The following is an 18155-nucleotide window of genomic DNA, read 5'->3' on the forward strand; positions in this document are numbered from 1 at the left end:
ATTAAACCCAATGGCATGATTTGGATCGTGGGCCGAAGCCAGCAGCACAACTCAAGCCTGTGCTCGCAGTGCTATGCACAGACTGCCCTTCAAGACACTGGCTCCAGCCTTCTCCCCACAATGATCTGCTTTCCAGCAGAGCAATATGCCCCAGGACTGTGCCCAGAGCCTCCCTGGATGGTTGCAGAAGAAAGAGTAACTGGTGGTGGCAGCTGCCCTGAAGAGACTCTAAAGAAAAGTAAAATACCTTGGTTTTCCATGAACACCTTGGGCAAAAGTATTCTCTCATAAATAACAAAAGCCAAGAAAAGTTCTGCTGCACAGGGGGAGAGCAGAGGGTTAACTGCAATCAGACAGTACCAGATCAGGGAAGACTCAAGGTGGGTGGAGGTGGGCAGCTAAGTCATGCTCACAAGCGGTGACCTCTTTTTGAGCTAAGCAAATGCTGGTTTCTTTAAATTAAAAAAGGCACTAGTCCAATGTAAAGAAAGGAGAGAACAAATGCATGAAGTGGTGTTTTTTCTAGACTGCCTTTTCGCCAGAGCAATGAAAAAAGGATTGGATTTTGAAAGTCTGCTTTCCCAGTGCAGCAGTGATACACACCACCACTCTGCGAACCAACTGCTGAGGGGTTTATCGTGCTCCTTATTATATAAATTCTTGGGGGGGGGGGGGGGGGGGGGGGAATCCCCCCCCAAAAAACAGTCAAAAGGCAATACTAGGTTACCATGGTGTGCAAAAGTTGCCTTATGTACATGGGATGTTTCTAAGCAACACATGAGCTACTATAGAAAACCCTTCTTATCAGCAAATCCAAGCTCCTTTCCTGGATAATGCATCTAGGTCAAGCTAAGGCATGTTGAATGTGGAAGCCCAGTTTTTGTGATGTCTCCTCTGGATCCACCCTGTACAAAATATCAGCATAGTTCAGGTTATCAGGCTTTTTTTTTCCCCATTAGCATTAAGTTCACTGCAGATAATGGTTCCTCCAGAAGCAGCATTAACCTTAATTATTCAGAGGTAACTTGATCTCAACCTTCCCAGTATTACAACACTGAGCTGCTGACCATGTTTCCCCCCCCTCAACTTCTCATTCCCCAAAACCCAAATAAAACCAGTATATTACACGACCTTGTTCACAAATTAGGGTATTTGGTATGGTATTGTAGACATATAGCATCTCTTCAAAGTCTACCTAAACCCATGCAGCCACTCCATCCATTCAAATGCATTCTCCTGTGCATTAGCAGTAAAACCACTAAGTCAGCCAAAATGTATTCTTCTCCCATGGATTAGCTGGCACAAATTAGTACAAGAGTGACGCATGCAGTCTGTCCCTTCCCATTTTTCAACATGCACAAACACCAGGGATTTGAAGTTGCTTCACAAGTTTAGGCTTACAAGTTACAGGCAGTTTAAATTGTTTGAAATGTGCAAATTGTTTAGGAGATAACGCATTCATTTACTAATGAGACCTCAAATGCTTTTTCAAACAAAACTTCCCCTCCCTCACCAGTAATAAAGGCTCTTCTGCTATCCCAACAGAGTCGGCACTATGCAAGTGAACTATTTCAACAGTCACCATCCCTCTGCCAAGCAGCGCTATGACAAAAACTAACTAAACAGGACAGAGCACTTCAGACGGGTTCAAGAAAAAAAAACAAAACAACAAAACACCAACAACCCTGATGTTGGAAGATCACTGGTAGACTCCAAGCTCTGGGAGCTGACTTAGCTCACGGCGAGCGCAGAGGCAGGACCTGCTGCTGCAGCACACGCTGGCCAGGTAAGAGGTCACCAGGAAATAGACGGCACGTCTGCACATCGTGTTTGATCAGATATGCTTCAGACAGAAGTAGAAAAAAAAAGTTAGAATAGCTTTCCTTTCTTCCTTTGCTGCTGTTCAAGTTGAAGAAGAAACCAACTATAGAAGATGCTGAAAAGGAGCGAGGGTTTCGTCTTGCTGGGTAATGAATACAATCGCCAGGATCCAGCTACTAGAGCCGTTGATACGGGAGCCAAAACACTCCACTTACCTATCTTAAAAAAAAATAAAATAACCTAGCCTCATAAAAATAGTCAAAGGGGTTAATCTTCAAACTTGCTTCCCCCAGTACTGCTAGAGAGCAAAGAGTTATTAATGCCCAAATTCAATTTCTCTGATTAATGATGTCGTATGATTTGGTGATAAAAAAGCAGATCACGTTTAAAAAAAAAAAAAAGCACTTTTGGTCACAAGGATTCTGTCACAAACTTTCTATTTTCCCTTGGCACATCACAAATTAGACCTACTTCTTTAGTCTGCTACCACCAGTATAAAAAAAAAAAACATAATGGGTTTATAATTTGCCACCGAATCCCATAGCAACTGTACGTCACTTTAGATGTAAATTACAGACAATTCTTTCCCATGCAATTTGAAAACTATAGAGATGAATCTATAATTTGAGCAGATCCAAATGGTATATGGTTGAGAGAAAAAGCTACCCTAAATAATTGAAAGGAAACTGCCACAGGCCAAAACATTCCTCCTGCACAATGTTAAATGTCTCTTTGTCCCCTTCCTTCGAATGGGAGGTGCCACATTCAGGTCAGCATTAACAACATTTAGCAGGAGTTTAGCAGTTCAGTACGTTCTGCATATCCTGTCCCATTTTTGCTGATTGCGAGGAGATGTACGTGTACAATGAGCTTCCTTTTCCAGCCAGCCTCCTCTGATTCATTTAGTCATGTCACCGACTCATGTTCCCGATGTCATAATAACCTCAATTTTGACGGACTACAGCATCAGTGAACTAATAGGACAGGAAAAAACAGGTTACAGGAAGGGAGGAATGATTCAAAAAGCTTTAAGATAATTCAATGAATTTTGATTCAAAAGCCGGATTGTTCTTCTCCTCCTGACACCTGCAAGCAGCTTTCAATTCCCAAGTCAGCATGAATACGCATTACCCTAAAGACCCTGTAATGACAGCAGGAGCCTTCATTTTGTGTTTTGTGCTTTAAACACAGCAAGATGAAGGCATCTATAACAACCTGCTCTAAAAGCAAAGTCTGAAAAAATTCCTTCAATAAGCGGCGACTGCAAGGGGTCGGTTTAACCCTAACCTTTCAGAAATAACTTCTGCGCTCTTCTTAAAACGACCTTGACAGAAGGCATGGGGAAGATGACTTGGGAAGCCACGTCTGTCAGTCCACGGCTCCAAAACTCAGTTCAGCTCGTAGAGCACAGGGGCAATGTGCTTCGGTTATCTCAGCTTAGCCCCCAATAAATATTTGTGCATCTGCCAAAGTTCACCAGTGAATCAACTGTGGCTTCAGTTCAAAATACTCCGTGTAGCAGTGGCAGAGAGGTACAATGGGAGTGGGAGACACCGTTCAGCCTCTGTTATCATGCGCTGACCGAAGCAGGGATGCTACGATCCTCTTTATGTCCTCCTAAAGTCATGAGACTACCAGACAAGCCAGGACTAGGGTTGGCAGCCGAGTTGAGCCTGGTGTCCATCAGCTATGGTTCAGTCAACACAAAAGCTACAAATAACAGAGAAAGGTGTGCAACTGCAGTCATGTCGTTTGTTATCAAAAGGCAATCCATCATTCAAGCTCACTAGTCCCCTTCCTCGAGCCACAAAGAGAGGTTTTAAATAAATATGTGAAAGTCGGGAAATTCCCAGGGAAGGGTTCCAGGAACAGCCCTAACACTGTTTACATGCTGTCGGCACCAATACCACAATAGCATGGGGACATAGATGTACCTGCTGCCAAGTGACATTTGGGTCTGCCATGTAGCATTTTAAATCGTGCCTTGAGATTTCTACTTATCCAGAAACCCCCATGATGTTGCTTAAAAAAAACAGGTGTGAAAAGCAAAGGATGAATACCATGAACGGAGATGTATCTAGGTGTGTTAGACAAGGACAGATACAACAGCCCGTCATCAAGTGTGAAAGACAGGGTCCAGGATAAAGAATGAAAGAGGAAAATATGGCAGGGGCACGAGGAGTTCCCTTGTACCTCGAGATGGGCAGCAAGAAAGCTGGAGGTAGACCAGAAGAGATGGGGAAAAGTCATGCTCTGCTTTTTTTTGTGGTTGGGAGGGCCTACACAGAGCCTGTACACACATCCAAAGGGAACGCAGAAAACTGCAAGCTAATATAGAATTACACTCCTTGGCGAACCAAGAGTTGATTTAGGCTAACACACCAGACCGGCTCCATTTCATCAGTGGATAAATTGACTTGGGACACATTTTCCACCACTCAGCCTTCAGCTGCAGAGCTCAGCAGTCAGTGCTCACGGTTTCACAACCGTGTGGAAGCAGTTTCAGGGGCAGCAAGTTTCACAAGGAGCAGACAGGCAACATCTTAAAACATCCCCTATGAAGCTGGTGTTATTTTTAAGAATCATTTCTTTCAGGTGAGCATACCCCCCTGCTACTGGAGAAAGAAATCCTTTTAAGGACCATGCAGAGCCAGCAGCCCCATGATCTGGACCTCTTCAGCAGCAGCTCCACATTCTCTGTACACGAAACAGCTTCCTGAAACACGGAGTTCGGCATCGACGTGTGGACCCGGGGCCATTTTCTTCACCAGGACAGGGAAAAAATTTAGCAGACACCCAAGCAGGAGAGACTCAAGATGACAAATATCATTTCTCCATAGTCCTGCTGCCCAATCCACACATGGTACAGCTCCACACCAAGAACACAACTGCTCTGGCACAAGGGACACTAAAAACAAATGGCAGCTTGCCCGGCTGGGTGATCATTTTTGGATTATGTAATCCCAATACATTATTATTAGACCAAGAACAAACTCAAGCAAGCAACAGAAGACATTACCCTGCCTGTTCTGGCAAAAAGACACAGTCTTGTCGCAGAAATCGCACTGACGTGCTATCCTGGTGCATAAAACAGGTCAGACTACACACACGTTGGACTTCAGGTAACACAAACAACAGTATTGGATTCCAGGCCATTATACATATTACACAACGCTGCCATCAGTTATACCACATTTAAAACCAAACCAAGCAGAAGAAGCCTTAGCAAATTTTTTCCATTTACCTACTGCAGACCAAAATTAAATCAGAGCCTAGACTGGACAAACACACGCTCCGAAGGTGTGTTATAAAGTCGCTTCTTGGCATCGCCATAGCTGAGCGTTTCAGACAAAGCAGAGGCATTCAACAGGCTGGAGAAACTGTTTATAGAACAAATGCAGAATGAGCATATGTGTTTAATAGCCCACTAATTGTTGCGTTATTCACTATACAAACAAGTGAGCTCTTCTGCCCTTATCCCTTCCTGCCCATTTAATCACCAGTAGCCTTTGACTATTTCTCTTTTGGGTGGTGGTGAAGGAAGCAAAGTTCATTAGTGGCCGTTGGCCACCAAACGATCTAGAGACCAGACTTCATTTAGAAAATAAACACCACTATGAATGTGTGACACGGACTCAGAATAGCTTCCCAAAATATTTAACACAGCTGCCTGTAGTCTTCCTACTCTCCCTCCCCCAAAAGAAAAGACTTTCCTAATATATAGGAAAGCATTTCTTTGGGTTTTTTCTTTTTTTTTTTCTTTTTTTTTCTTGAGAGCAAGCTACTAACTCAGTCTATCCAAGGTACTTATTGCTAGTGACTTCTCATAATGCTGATAAACACTCATTTAAATATAAGTTGATAAACCCTGGTACAGTAATTACCTTCGTCCTCATACAGAGATTGCCCAATTCAGCGATGTGATGTAACCAACACCCTAAATTAAAAATAGTGTTGTGACAACATATGGTTTATCCTACAGAAGCTGGCAGGCAGAACGCTCCTAATGACAAACGGGTTAGGTTCCCAGCTTCCCCCAGCTCCCTGGCAAGGTGAGGAGACAGAAATGCTCTTCACAGGATCAGAGGCAGAAAGAAGAAAAGTAAAATTACAATAAAAAGGACAGCTTTTAATCCATCTCCAGGCCATCCTAACGAGAGATGCTGAGTATTGCCATTATTCTTTATTTACATGACTAATAAGCTCTGTGGATGCGTTTCAAGGAAATATCTCGGAAAAGACAATCTGGAAATTTCAAAATTCAGCCCCAGTCTCAACCTGCTTCCCCCCGGGGAGCGGAACACCGGGGGGACAGGACACAACCAGGCACCCCGGGAGGGTGGCAGTGAGGAAGGGACCCCCCCAAATCCGGGATGCCAGCACCGCGGTTGCCCCCCCCACCCCCAGCCACGTCCCCGGGGTAAGACCGGCCCCCCCGGCCCTGGAAACCCACGTCACGCACCGGGGGAAGGGGGGGCCGCACCCTCGCACACGCTCACCGGGTGGGGGGGGCACCGACGTCTCTCGCTCACTTCCCCCCCCCCCCACCACCACTTACCGGGAACTGATGGCGGCTTCCAGTCATCTACCGGGAGGGACACCGAGAGCCGCCCCGCCCCCCCCCCCCCCCGCCGCCAGGCATCTCCCGGGGGGCGGCACCGAGCCTCAGCCCCCGATCCCCCCGTCACTCACCGAGGGAGGGGCCGCGCTGGGCCCCCCAACCCCAGTTACCGGGGGAGTACACCGACACCTCCCGGTCCCCCTCAGGCACTTACCGGAGGATCATGACCCCTCTCCGGTCACCCACCGCGGGGGCCCACAGGGGCCCCTCAAACACCAACGTGGGGGGGAAGCGGGGCACCCCCCAGGGCGTTACCGGGGAGGCACAGTGAGCCCTTCCCGATCTCCTTTTGGCACAGTAGGATCGCCCCCCCACCCCCGCAGTTTCCCCGGTCACTCACACAGAGGGGGGGCCGGGAGCCCCTCGCATCTCCTCAGCCTCTCACCGGGGAGGGCCTCACACCGAGCGACATCCCCCCCCCCCCATTTCCCCAGTCATCCGCCGGGTCCGCCCCCCCTCCCCCCATCACACAGGCGGCGGCGGCGGCAGCAGTAGGACCGGGCCCCCACCCCCCCCAGGTGGAAGCCCCCCCCAACAACGCCGGTGCCAACCCCGCCGGTGCCGCCCGCAGGGCTCCAGCCAGGGCCTCGTGGCGGCCGCCCGCCACGGGGCCGTACCCGCCGCCCCCACGCCCGCCGCCCCTACCTTACAGGCCTGGTAGCTCTCGAAGGCGCGCAGAGCGCTCTCCGTGAGCTTGACGTGGAAGACGGAGACACGGGTGCCGCGGCCGAGACGGCCGCAAGACAGCCCATACCCGCGCTCCGCCTGCAGCGCCGCCATCTTGGGACCGTCTCCCCCTCCGCGCCTGGGCCGCCGGGGCCTCCCGCCGCCGCCACGCCCCCTTATGCATTATTCATGACCCGACGGACAGCCGCTCCGCCAGTCCCACCCACTCGGGGCGCCTGTTGCTGGGGCGAGGAGGTGGGTAGCGCACGCTCCCATTGGCCGGTCCCCGCTGGCCGCTAAATCGGATTGGGAGATGGGAAGAGGAGGCGGGGCTATGCAAACGAGGGCCGCGAGGCATGGCGGGGAGGGTGGTTTGGTGCAGCTGGAACGCCCGGTGGGAGGGGGCGGGCGGGCATCCACCGGCCCCGGGCACACCCCCCCCCGGGCATGGCCTGGGAGGCCCGGGCGTCCCCCCGGGCAGCGCCTGTAGGCCGCGGGTTCCCCCCCAGGGCAGGTCCCGTAAGCCCCGGGTTCCCCCCCTCCCCGGTAGGGCACCCCAGGGCACCGCTCCGTGCTCACCAGGCCCCCCCTCCCCGACCCAAGCAACCCCGGGCACGGAGCATCCCCCCCGGCCACGGACGTTGCTCCCCTCCTGCGGCTCGGGACCGCACCAGGTCCAGAAAAATTCCCCTCCCCCTGCCCCCCAAATTAAACAGCTGCTCCTGGCCCCCACTGCAGCCACGCACATGTGGCAAAAGGGGGGGACAGCCGAGAGGAGCATCCCCCCTCGCGCCACGCTGGCAGTGAAGAGGCCTGGGCGTGAAGGAATTGTCCTTTATTTGGGAAGTTCACAGTCGGTTTGGGGTGGGAAGACAGTGCTACAACACCCCCTCCGTGAGCAGAGCTGAGACAGGGGCAGCGGTGGGCCCTGGGGCACAGGGGATGGCCCCGGGCTGGAGAGAGCTGCAGGGCAAAGGGGGACCCCCGAGAGCTTTGGACCCGCAAGAGACAGCCCGGAGAGGAGGTCTCTGGCACTCCCTTCCCACATCCCTCCCGCCACGGGTTTCTTTGGCTTCCTTTAGACATTGCACACTCTGGGGAAGTGCTGAGGAAAGGAGCGGGTGCCTGCAGGAGGGCTGAGCCGCTGGCAGCACCCCAGGACACAAGGAATAGCACTGCACGTAGCCCCGGGCACATCTGCAGCACTTCCCTTCCCGCAGCTGGGCCAGCTGCAGAAACCACCGTGCCCTTTCATACCCACTGCACCTTCCACGTGCCTCCCCCCGCCCATCTCACTGCGTCAGCAGGACCACGGCGCCCGCTGGGGCTCACCGGGCTGGGGACGGCCATGGCATACCCGTGTGCAGGAGCTCCCGCTCCCCCCGACGCGCTCGGGGCTGAGGCCTCACCGGCCAGCAGGGTGCTTGGGGGTCTCTGCTCTGCCCACAGCTCTGTCCCCGCAGCTGCACCCCACCAGCACCAGAAGGGATGCAGGGGGACGTCGGGAGGGCGATCTAGCACCTCCGGCAGAGAAAGCATCCGTTTCTGCAACTGCGAGTCCGTGGGAAGGGGTCAGCAAAGCGCCAGGGAAGCCCCTTGGCAGGGGAGAGGCACGTCCCGGCGCAGGTCCTATGCCACAGGGCCGCCCTGCCGCCATCCTTAGTTCCTCGCCGCGATGACCACAGACAAGGCCACGCCGCCGAGCGCAATGGCTGTTGCACCGAAGAGCCACTTCCAGGGGATGGACTAAGGAGGAGAGACCAGCAAGGTGACGGGATGCGCATGGCATGCCATGAGTCCCGCTGGCAGCAGGGACGTGGAGCCCTGCCCGTGCTAGCACGGGGCCACAGGGCAGCACCGAGCTCCCAACACGTATCTGAGATAATGCAGCCCAAAAAGGCAAGTGCTGCGTCGGCTCTGCCCAGCGCGTGGCCGGCACGTCCGCAGGGACAGCGTGTGCTGCCGGCAGCCCAGCTGACAGCGCAGCCAGCGGGCTCCTGAGTGCGGCAGCTGGGAGCAAAGTCCAGACCCTCCAGCTGGCATCGCCGGGAGCCGTCAGACGGAGCCAGGAGCACAGCCGCAGCTATTGGCGTTTTCCTGGCAAGGCTGCCAGAGCACAGGCCCCCAGCTCCCAGCAGGCTTGCTGCCCCGACGCAGCCTGCCCTGTGGGTCACATCAGCATCCCCCTGCCTGGGAGCAGGACTGTGTTGACCCCCAGGGACTCGGGGGACACCAACCTGATCCCTGCACCCAGCCCAGCGCCCCCCCCCACCAGGGGTGACCCCCACCCGCTCTGCCACGCCCCTGGTGTATCAGCACCAGCCCTTACCCAGGGCAGCTTGTCTTTGCACTTTCCCGGGGTACCGATGGCACTGGGATTCCCGAGCATCTTCCTGTACATCTCCGTCTCCACGTTCTTCTGGTCCGCATGTTTCTTCACCAGCTTGGAGAGCTCAGCGTGGATGGTCTGGGGAGGAGAGCGCAGCGCTGCGGTTATCGGCTCTGCACTGTCCCTGTGGGACCAAAGTGCCACCACCAGCAGGTCTGATCACCCTGGGGCTGTGCAAGAGCTTTGTGGAACAGCTCATAAGCAGCCTGGAGGGCTGATGGTCTGATCCTGCCTTGCTCCCCCACCCTGAGGGGCTGCACCAGGCTGGCATCAGACACCCAGGCTGGGTGCTGCGCGCATCCCAGTGCCCCTCTGTCCTTTCTGGCCACCCAAGCCATTCCCCATCTGGCAATGGGCAGCAGAGCCCAGGGCTGATGACAGACATTGGGAAAAGGATTTTATCCTTTAATCGAGATAGAAAAGTGTCTGCCTCGAGGACAGATGTGCCCAAGCTCTCCCACTTTTCTGTCTGGAAGAAGGCTGGGAAAGCAGGCTTAAACTCAGTCTGGTCTAAAGCGGGATTGCAGCAAGACTCAGGAGCGTGTCGGTACCTGCCTGGCTGCGCTGAGCGGCAGCAATGGCTGGGGCTGGAGGGAGAGCTGCAGAAGCAAGCTCTGCATCCTGTGCGGAGCTCACAGGCTCCCAAAAAGCAACAAGAAGCGCCGGCAAGCTGAGGTTACTCGAGCCCGCGGTGGCAGGAAGGATGTCGCGGTGGCGCAGCCATCCGGCACCGCAGCCGTGCTGTGCCCTCTGCTGGGGACACCGCAGTCCGGGCGGCTCCGATGCCTCCCCGAAACACCAGCACCGCCACCGGCGACCCGCACCGGCTCCAGTCCATGTTGGCTGGCCCAGAGACTGGCCAGGGCTTCACCAAACCACGCCACCCTTGGCACCGCTGCCTTGAACGTGAGACTTTGGATGTCTGAAGGATGCAAAGCAGCAGAGCACCTGAGGGGACCCCTGAGCTCACCACGGCTGGCACGTCAATGGAGGACAAACATTGCCATCCCCCACTGCTCCCAGAACGTGCGTTTCTAAGGGGTCAGGAGAAGGGAGCCCAGCGGCTGAGGGTCTGTATCAGCTGAAAGGTGCCAACGGCCCCAGAGAACCAGGTTTCCTCATCCGAGGCAGGTGGAGCCAAGCATTTCTCAAGTATGTTTTCACCACCAGTAGCCATAGCCCGTGACTCACCGACGCGTGTTTAACGCGGCTGTCTGGATCGGCACTGCCACTTCGCCGGGAGTCCCGGCAGCTAGCTAGAGAGGCCAGTAATTTGCTGTACTTGTGGTTTCACTGGTAACGTCACTGCCGGGCATTTTGATTTTTTTACCCCCTCTCCAATTAAAAGCTTCATCCAAACAGGCTGGTGAGCAGCAGCCTCGCCAACAGTGATGTTCCAGAGCTGCTCCCGGAGCTGCCTGCATCGTTGCCCACCCTAACCTTGCCAGGAAGTGAAGGGTTTGAGATCCTCCTCGCCCTTCCCCATGGGTGCTCTCAGACCGCCAGTTCCGCGGGTGCTGCAGAACCGCCAAGTGCCTGCTTACAGTGCCCCATCCTACCCGTGACCTTCAGGCATGGGATCACAATGCAAATCACGATGGTCTGGTGAAATTCCCAGAAAAGAGGTGGATAAAACAAACAGACCCAGTCGAGGACTAAAGCCCACCTGTAGCACCAAGCCCCTCACACCTCGGCCCCACACAGGCAGTGCCTCCCTGCCTCTCTCCCAGCTTGCCCAGAGTCGCTCCTGTAGGGCCATTTCCTGGCACTGGCTTTTGATTTCTCCTGAGGCTCCGGTCCTGCAGCTGATCATTAACCAACAGGAAATTCCTGACCCAGAGCTCACGCTGGCCCGAGCATTGGACCGAGGTCTGGGCTTTCTGGGGCCGCTCCTGCCACCCAGTGAATCACACTTCGGGCTGCTGAGCGAGTCTGCAGGGACTCGGCTCTGCTCCACTTCTCACAGCCATGACCACTGGGGCCACGAGGGGAAGCCGGAGCAGCCGGGACTGTACACGCAGGATCGCTGAAGCAGGGATGGGTTGGCAGGGAGCCCTGCCACTGCAAGGACCAAAGGGCAAAGAGGGAGTCTCGCAACACGGAGATAAGGGACCCACCAGCCCAAACAAGCTCAGGTGTTGCACCATGGGGCACATCACCCCATGGCTGCCCAGGTCCTGGGGGCTATTTCCAGCCTCCCTTCACAGATGGAGCTAGGAACAGCTATGGGGGGCTTCAGCCCTCTGCAGGGGACACCGAGGTTTGCAGGGACATGGCCAAAAGGATAGCCCAGCCCAGGAGGATCACCAGCAGCACGCTACAGCAGCCTACCTTGTTTGAAGGCTCCAGCTTCAACGCCGCTTTTAAGATGGGGATGGCCTCTCTGTATTCACCCTGCTGAGCCAGGACCTGGAATGGAAGATACGGATTGAGCAGGACGGCTGAGGTCTGCCCTCATCCCTGCCCTCCATCTGCCATGGCCAGGCCCGGCCATGACGCAGAGAAGGGACAGCGGCGCCTGCCACGCGCCCGGCCTCACCTTGCCCTTTCGGAACAGAGCCTTGATGTTCCCTGGCTGGTGCTCCAGGACAAGGTTACAGGACTTCAGGGCTGCTTCGTAATGGTCCAATTTAAGCTGAGAAGCTGCCAGATTGTTGAGACATTTCACCTTCACGTCCAGCAACTCAGCCTCCTCGTCCGGGCTGAAGTCAACTGCAAAGACCCCAGAGCCGGGTTACAGGGGGAAGGGAGCCCAGGCAGCCCTCACCCGGGGCAGGAGCAGGTACCTTTTGAGCTGGAGCCGATGACCTTGAGGGCAATGTCGTAGGAGTTGATGGCCAGTACATAATCTGCCTGCTGGTAGAAGAAGTTGCCACGCTCCCGCTTGCGGTTGGCCAGCTCTATCTTCTCCTTCCCACTGAGCAGCTCCAGGTCCGGTGCATCCTGAGCTGCCAGCAGCTCCACCTCCAGGGTGAGAGCCGCGTCGGGTGGGATGTCAGGGCTCCTGTGCAAAGAGGGGCACAAAGCTGTGGCACCATTGCCACCTCTGTCAGTTCCATCAGCCACTGGGCCACATAGATTTAGCACTGCGGCCCAGAAGTCAGAGCAACGGAAGCTACCCGGGACAGGGCGCAATGCAGACCGTTCTCCCCAGGCAGTACACACTGCCATCCACTGCACATGGCAAGTGAGCCAGGCCTCCCTGCCCACAGTTGCTTGTTGGCTAGGCTGTCAGCGGGAGCGCAGGGGACAGCTTTCACAGCCCTCTTTCAAGCCATCCTGCTCCCTCTCTGCTCACCTGCCCTGAGAGCCGTAGCAGTACTTTGCATCTGACACGATCAAAGCTGTCTCCCCCATTTCCAAGAGCTGCACACACAAGTCCAGAGCCTACAGGGAACAACATTGTGGAGAGGGAGCATAAGCAAGGGCAGAGGGACTGCTTCTGACCCACAAACAGGGATGGCGCTGACCCCAAACCCTACCCGTAGCCCCCAAGGCGAGGTCCTGCCCCGCAGAGCAAAAGCAAGGCAGTGATAAAGCCAGGCGAGCTTTCTCCCAGCCCTGACCTGCAAGACGTCACAGTCCCCCAGTGTGAAGGTGAGGGCAGGGTTCTCCTCCACCACGCTGCCATCCTCCAGTGTGGCCTTCAGGCGGACAGTCACGTCCTGGCCCTTGCGGGGACGGGTGTCCACCCCCTGGCCTGGCACCAGCGTCTTCTTCTTGAGCAAGCCACTCCCTAGGCAAGGAGAAGCCGGAGGAGCATCAGCCCATGGCCAGGAGGGAAAAGCCTCGCTCCCAATGCCCCTCGCTGACTCCTGGCTGGCCTTCATGGCGCAGGGAGCACCAGCAGAGCTGCAGGGAAGCCCAAGTAGCCCCACAAGCCAAGTGTCCTCCTGCCCAGGCTCTTACCCAAAACGTCGAGCCACTCCTGGGGGTCATCAGCTGCTTCCCCCCCACCCTGCTCCAAGGGCTGGGCATCCTCCCGCGGCAGGGCCGGCGGCCTGCCCACGTCCTCCAGTGGGGGCAGCTCACTCAGGTCCTCCTCCTCCTCCTCCTCCTCATCTTCCTCCTCCAGGACCTCAAAATCCTCCGCCGTGTCCAGCTGAGCGGTGTCGGCCGTCGATGATGGCTCGGTGCCGGTGTCTGCCGGACACGGGGAGCCCCTCCTCGGTTCCTCCTCGCTGGAGGCCATCGCGGCGGAGCAACCTGGAGCCGGGAAAGAGGACGGACGTCGGGCCTACGCCTACCGGGGCGGGGGCGTGACCGCCAGCCCGGACAGCGCCGGAGCCCTCCGGGGGGGAAGCGGTTCGGGCAGGGGAGACCCCAGACAGTTCCAGGGAGGGAACGGGCCCCACGGCGCGGGGGGGGGGGGAGCTGCGGCCCCGGCCCGGTGCCGGTAGCAGAATGGGCTGACCCCGCGCGCGCCCCCCACCGCCACGTGCCTGCCCCCCGCCCGCGGGGCCCCACGTCACCGTCACGCGCCGGGACTCCCCCTAGCAACGGCCGCCGGCACCGCGCGCCCCCCGCCGCTCCCACCTGGCCCGCGAACCTGCGGCCGCCGGCCCCGCCCCGCCGCTCCTATTGGACCGACACCGCCCACCGCGCTGACGCCATTGGGTGGTGAGAACGCTCGTCAGCGAGGCGCCGGACGGGGCTCAGCAGTGTCTTAAAGGGGCCGCCGCGCAACACCCGCTCCGCGGGGCGGGGAGAGACCGGGCCGGGCGGCGGCTGCCGCTGGGCCATAGCGCGGGGGCCCGTGTGGGCCCGGGGTGCGGTGCGGGGGTCTCGGCACTGGGGTGGCCCCGTGATACCCGGGAGTGATCCCCACCCTCTCCCTCCTCCAGCCACCACTACTTCCGGCTCGGCGCCGTGACGCGAGAACGCGCTGACACCACGGGGTCGCGCTCGACGTGACCCCGCACCCGGAAGCGAGGTGCGGCCGCCGGTGCCGCCCCCGCTCCCGTCATGTGAAGCGGCGGGACGGGCTCCCCCAGGTGCGCGGGCGCTGCCGGCGGGAGGTCCCGGGGTCACTGGGAGGGGCCCAGGTCCGTGTTCCCCCGAGGGAGCCCGGTACCGGGGCGGGGGGACGACACGCACATGCCACCGGGGCTGGGAGGCGGGGGGGGGGGAGGCAGGGGACCCCGTTACCGGAATCGGGTGCGTGCGGGGCCGCCCCGGGACCGGGCACGGCGGCGGGGAGGGGGTGGTATCTCCAGTACCGGCGGCATGGCAGGGCGGAGGGAGCCCGGTACCGGGGACGTGGGGGAGAGGGTCTCCGTTACCGGTCCTGGGGGCGTGGGAGGCTCCCGACCCCGGCTGAGCCGACACCCCACCCCACCCCCCGCGGTCCCGCAGGCCACGATGGAGCCCACGGCCTCGCAAGTGTTCTGCGGGCGGGTGCTGGGCATGGTCAACACCGAGGACGTCAACGCCATCATCCTGGCCCAGAAAAATATGTGAGTCCCGGGAAAACCGACCCGTGGGGACCCCGGTACCGGCACCGGGAACCTCCGGGATCTTTGCCGAGCTCTGTCTGCTTCCCCCTCGCAGGCTGGATCGATTCGAGAAGACCAATGAGATGCTCCTCAACTTCAACAACCTCTCCAGCGTCCGCATGCAGCAGATGAACGAGCGTTTCCTCCACCACACCAAGACGCTGGTGGAAATGAAGAAGGATCTGGACAGCATCTTCCGGAGGATCCGGTGGGCAACAGCGATGGGAACGTTGCTGCCAGTGGGGAGGGAGACAGCGTGGACATGGCAGGGTGGCTGGTCAAGGTCTGGAGGGGCTGTGGGGGTGTTAGAATGGGACACGCATAGGAGCGTGGGGTGCTCTCGGAGGTAAAAGTAGTTGGAGAGGGGAAAATGTATGGCCAAGCGACACAGGAGAGGAGCCGCGGAGCACGGAGCTTCAGGATTCCTCGATTCTGCTCCGGCCAGGATGGTCCGTGCTCCCTTGGGGCAGCAGGAGGGACACGGCTCGGGCTCTGCTCGGGGTGGTTACGAGCTGCGAGACTCAGAAAAAGTCTCAATATGCTGAGGGGGGGACTGGGAGGGAGCTCCTCGGCCCGAGGAATCCCCAGGGATTCCTTTATGTCATCCATAAACGCTGGGCAGCTCAGCTCTGGATCCATCGGCTTCCCTGTGGTCTCAGCTCGCTCTCTCCTCCCCTAGGACGCTGAAAGGGAAGCTGGCGAAGCAGTACCCGGAGGCTTTCAGCAGTGAGTGGTTCCTTCCGACGCGTGGATTTTCTGTCGGCTTTTCTTTCCGTGCAAAGAGTCCCTTGTCCTAAGAATGCGCGAGGCGGCTCTCAAGAGTTGGGAGAAGCTGACGGGTTGTCCGGGTGTGCGCCAGCGTGTGGCTGCTGTGCTAAAAGCCTGGAAAGCTCCTTGATTATCTTAAACACGGTTGCAAGAAGTTACGAATGGCCTATAATTGAAGTGGTGTTGATTTTTTTTTTTTTTTAATTGACATCTACACGCAGACAAAACGTAGAATTAGAAATTAGCAAATTCTTCTGCTGGGGCATCTCTTGTACCTGGTGTCACACCACCAGCGCAACTAATGTTTGTGTCTTCCCTTCCAGACATCCACGAATCTCCCATCCTAGAAGACGACGATGACTTTGACCCCGTCCCGAAAAGCACGACAACCACCATCGCTACCTCTGAGCAGAGCACGGAGTCCTGTGACACTAGCCCTGACATCATCTCTCCCACCATGAGTCAGGATTTTGAGGATTTATCCCAGGGCCAGTACGATTTACCAGCCGTGAACGGACAGAGTCTCACAGATGAAGACACGGCCAATGACCTGGACTAGGTGCGCAGGTCCTGCGCCGCCACCCGCCCCTGGAGAACTTTCTACCTTGTATTTATATTTGTGTGTTTCTTTTTTTTTTGGGAAGAGGGAAGCGAAGGCTGAGAGAAGCGTGCCCTTCTGCCTCTAAACTGCCACCGTAGTGTAAACCCTGTGACTCGCTTTCGGGTGAATAAGTAAAACCCGGGTTTGAAACGCCTCTTGTCCTTTCTCATTTGTACGATCAGGAGAGCGGCAAAACCCCACCATCAATGTAGACTTTGGTGCAGAAGAGCCGGTTTGGGGCACGCGTGTTTTTTGTTAAGGAACGTTGTCGCTGAGGCTCACGTGCGTGCCCGCCAGCGCTCCGCCTTTGCTGCGCGTCTATCTGTGCTGCTCATGGACTCGTGCTGCTCATGGACTCGTGCTGGCTGTCTCCCCCGCAAGCCGCCACGCTCCCCGCCTGCGGGAAGAGCCCCAGCCGGGTTTCCCTTTGGTTCTCACCTGCCCTGCGTCGTGCCTCAGCCCCTCGCATCGGCCTCTTCCCTCCCCAGCTCCTCACGGTGTCCGGGGGATTGGCCTGGGCTCTTCCCGGCTGCTGCCTGCGAGGGGCTGAGGGGAGAGCGTGAGGCCGGAGCCCCGGGCGGTGCGGTGGGGCTGGGGGGGGCGGTTCTGGGCCCGGCCTGTGGTACCGAGGCGGGCGGGGAGGGGGCGCTGGCGCCTGCGCACTGCATTTCTGTGGAGAAAGGGGCGGGGCGATGACGTTCAGGTTGTGACGTAGCCGCGGGCGGGTTCCGGTTCCGGTCGTCCCTTTTCTCAGCAGCGAGGCGGCGGGTGCGCGCGGGGTGGCTCCACCGGCGGGCGCTGGGGGGGCCCGGGGCGGGGCCGGGCCCGGGGGGGCTCGGGAGCGGCAGTGGGGGGCTCAGGGGACGGCGGCCCGGCTGGGGGCGGGCGCGGCGGTGGCGGGGCCGGGGGGGGGGGGGCGGCTGGGGGGGAGGATCTCTGCTCGGGGCCCGGCCGGGGGTGACGCGGCCGCCGCTCTCCGCAGACGCTGAACGGTGCCAAGATGCAGATCTTCGTGAAAACGCTGACGGGCAAAACCATCACCCTGGAGGTGGAGCCCAACGACACGATCGAGAACGTCAAGGCCAAGATCCAGGATAAAGAAGGTACCTGGGGAGCCGCGGGCAGCCCCCGCCTGCCCTCCTGCCCCCGGCGGCCCCTGCCGCCATCGCTGCCCTCCGCCGTCCCGGTTTCTCTCCCGCAGGGATCCCCCCTGACCAGCAGCGGTTGATCTTCGCGGGCAAACAGCTGGAGGATGGCCGCACCCTCGCAGACTACAACATCCAGAAAGGTACCCCCGGATCCCGGGCTGGGCTTTTTGTAATTTATTTTATTTCTTTTGAGGAGTACCGGCTGCTCCCCAGCACCACCCGGCCCCGCCGTGACACTTCTCTCTCTCTCTGCTTTCAGAGTCCACCCTGCACCTGGTGTTGCGCCTACGCGGGGGCATCATCGAGCCCTCCCTCCGCCAGCTCGCCCAGAAATACAACTGTGACAAAATGATCTGCCGCAAGTATGTCCCTGCTCCCCCCCCTCCCCGCGGGGGGGGGACCCCCCTCCGAACCCCCTTTTCCCCAGGGAAATGGGGGGCTTTGGTGACCCCCCCCCTTCCCCAGGTGCTATGCCCGCCTGCACCCCCGCGCCGTCAACTGCCGCAAGAAGAAGTGCGGGCACACCAACAACCTCCGCCCCAAGAAGAAGGTCAAGTAGAGCGGGCAGCGGCGGCCCTGCCTGCATCCCTGCCTGCACCCCTGCCTGCAACCTTCTAATAAAGCGTCAGAGCGCTCAAACCGCTCC

General features: G+C 57.8%; 3 protein-coding genes across 7 annotated transcripts in view; 1 reads left to right on the top strand and 2 right to left on the bottom strand.

Moving 5' to 3' along the window:
- The window catches only part of ELL (elongation factor for RNA polymerase II), a 52859-nt gene extending 45568 nt beyond the window's left edge, over nt 1-7291 (bottom strand). Inside the window, exon 1 of one of the 2 annotated variants that reach the window (XM_075736400.1) lies at nt 7088-7291. In XM_075736400.1, the coding sequence (XP_075592515.1) occupies nt 7088-7222 (135 nt within the window). In that variant the 5' untranslated portion in view covers nt 7223-7291. Of the gene's footprint in view, nt 1-6379; nt 6422-7087 lie in introns of those variants that run through there. The other variant, XM_075736401.1, reaches the window with a different exon arrangement.
- Nucleotides 7292-7928: 637 nt separating this feature from the next.
- FKBP8 (FKBP prolyl isomerase 8) lies at nt 7929-15733 on the bottom strand. Of its 4 annotated transcripts, none has more exons than XM_075776335.1 (9): nt 14975-15733; nt 13407-13703; nt 13064-13233; nt 12796-12884; nt 12284-12501; nt 12037-12209; nt 11829-11906; nt 9438-9575; nt 7929-8854 (listed from the first exon to the last, which is right to left on the bottom strand). In XM_075776335.1, the coding sequence occupies exons 1-9, from the start codon at nt 15183-15185 to the stop codon at nt 8768-8770; spliced, it is 1461 nt and encodes a 486-aa protein (XP_075632450.1). In that variant the 5' UTR covers nt 15186-15733; the 3' UTR covers nt 7929-8767. The 4 variants fall into 4 exon arrangements, with proteins under 4 accessions (XP_075632450.1, XP_075632453.1, XP_075632451.1 ...); XM_075776338.1 differs by lacking the exon at nt 14975-15733 and adding an exon at nt 14047-14355; XM_075776336.1 differs by lacking the exon at nt 14975-15733 and adding an exon at nt 14034-14352.
- A 1286-nt stretch (nt 15734-17019) lies between these two features.
- Nucleotides 17020-18152, top strand: UBA52 (ubiquitin A-52 residue ribosomal protein fusion product 1). The gene is made up of 5 exons (XM_075776339.1): nt 17020-17129; nt 17344-17464; nt 17563-17649; nt 17769-17871; nt 17975-18152. Exons 2-5 carry the CDS (start codon nt 17362-17364, stop codon nt 18066-18068), a joined length of 387 nt encoding a protein of 128 aa, XP_075632454.1. The 5' UTR covers nt 17020-17129; nt 17344-17361; the 3' UTR covers nt 18069-18152.
- The last annotated feature ends 3 nt before the right edge of the window (nt 18153-18155 follow it).

This window comes from Balearica regulorum, chromosome 26, assembly GCF_011004875.1.
Source record: "Balearica regulorum gibbericeps isolate bBalReg1 chromosome 26, bBalReg1.pri, whole genome shotgun sequence".
Lineage (NCBI taxonomy): Eukaryota > Metazoa > Chordata > Aves > Gruiformes > Gruidae > Balearica > Balearica regulorum.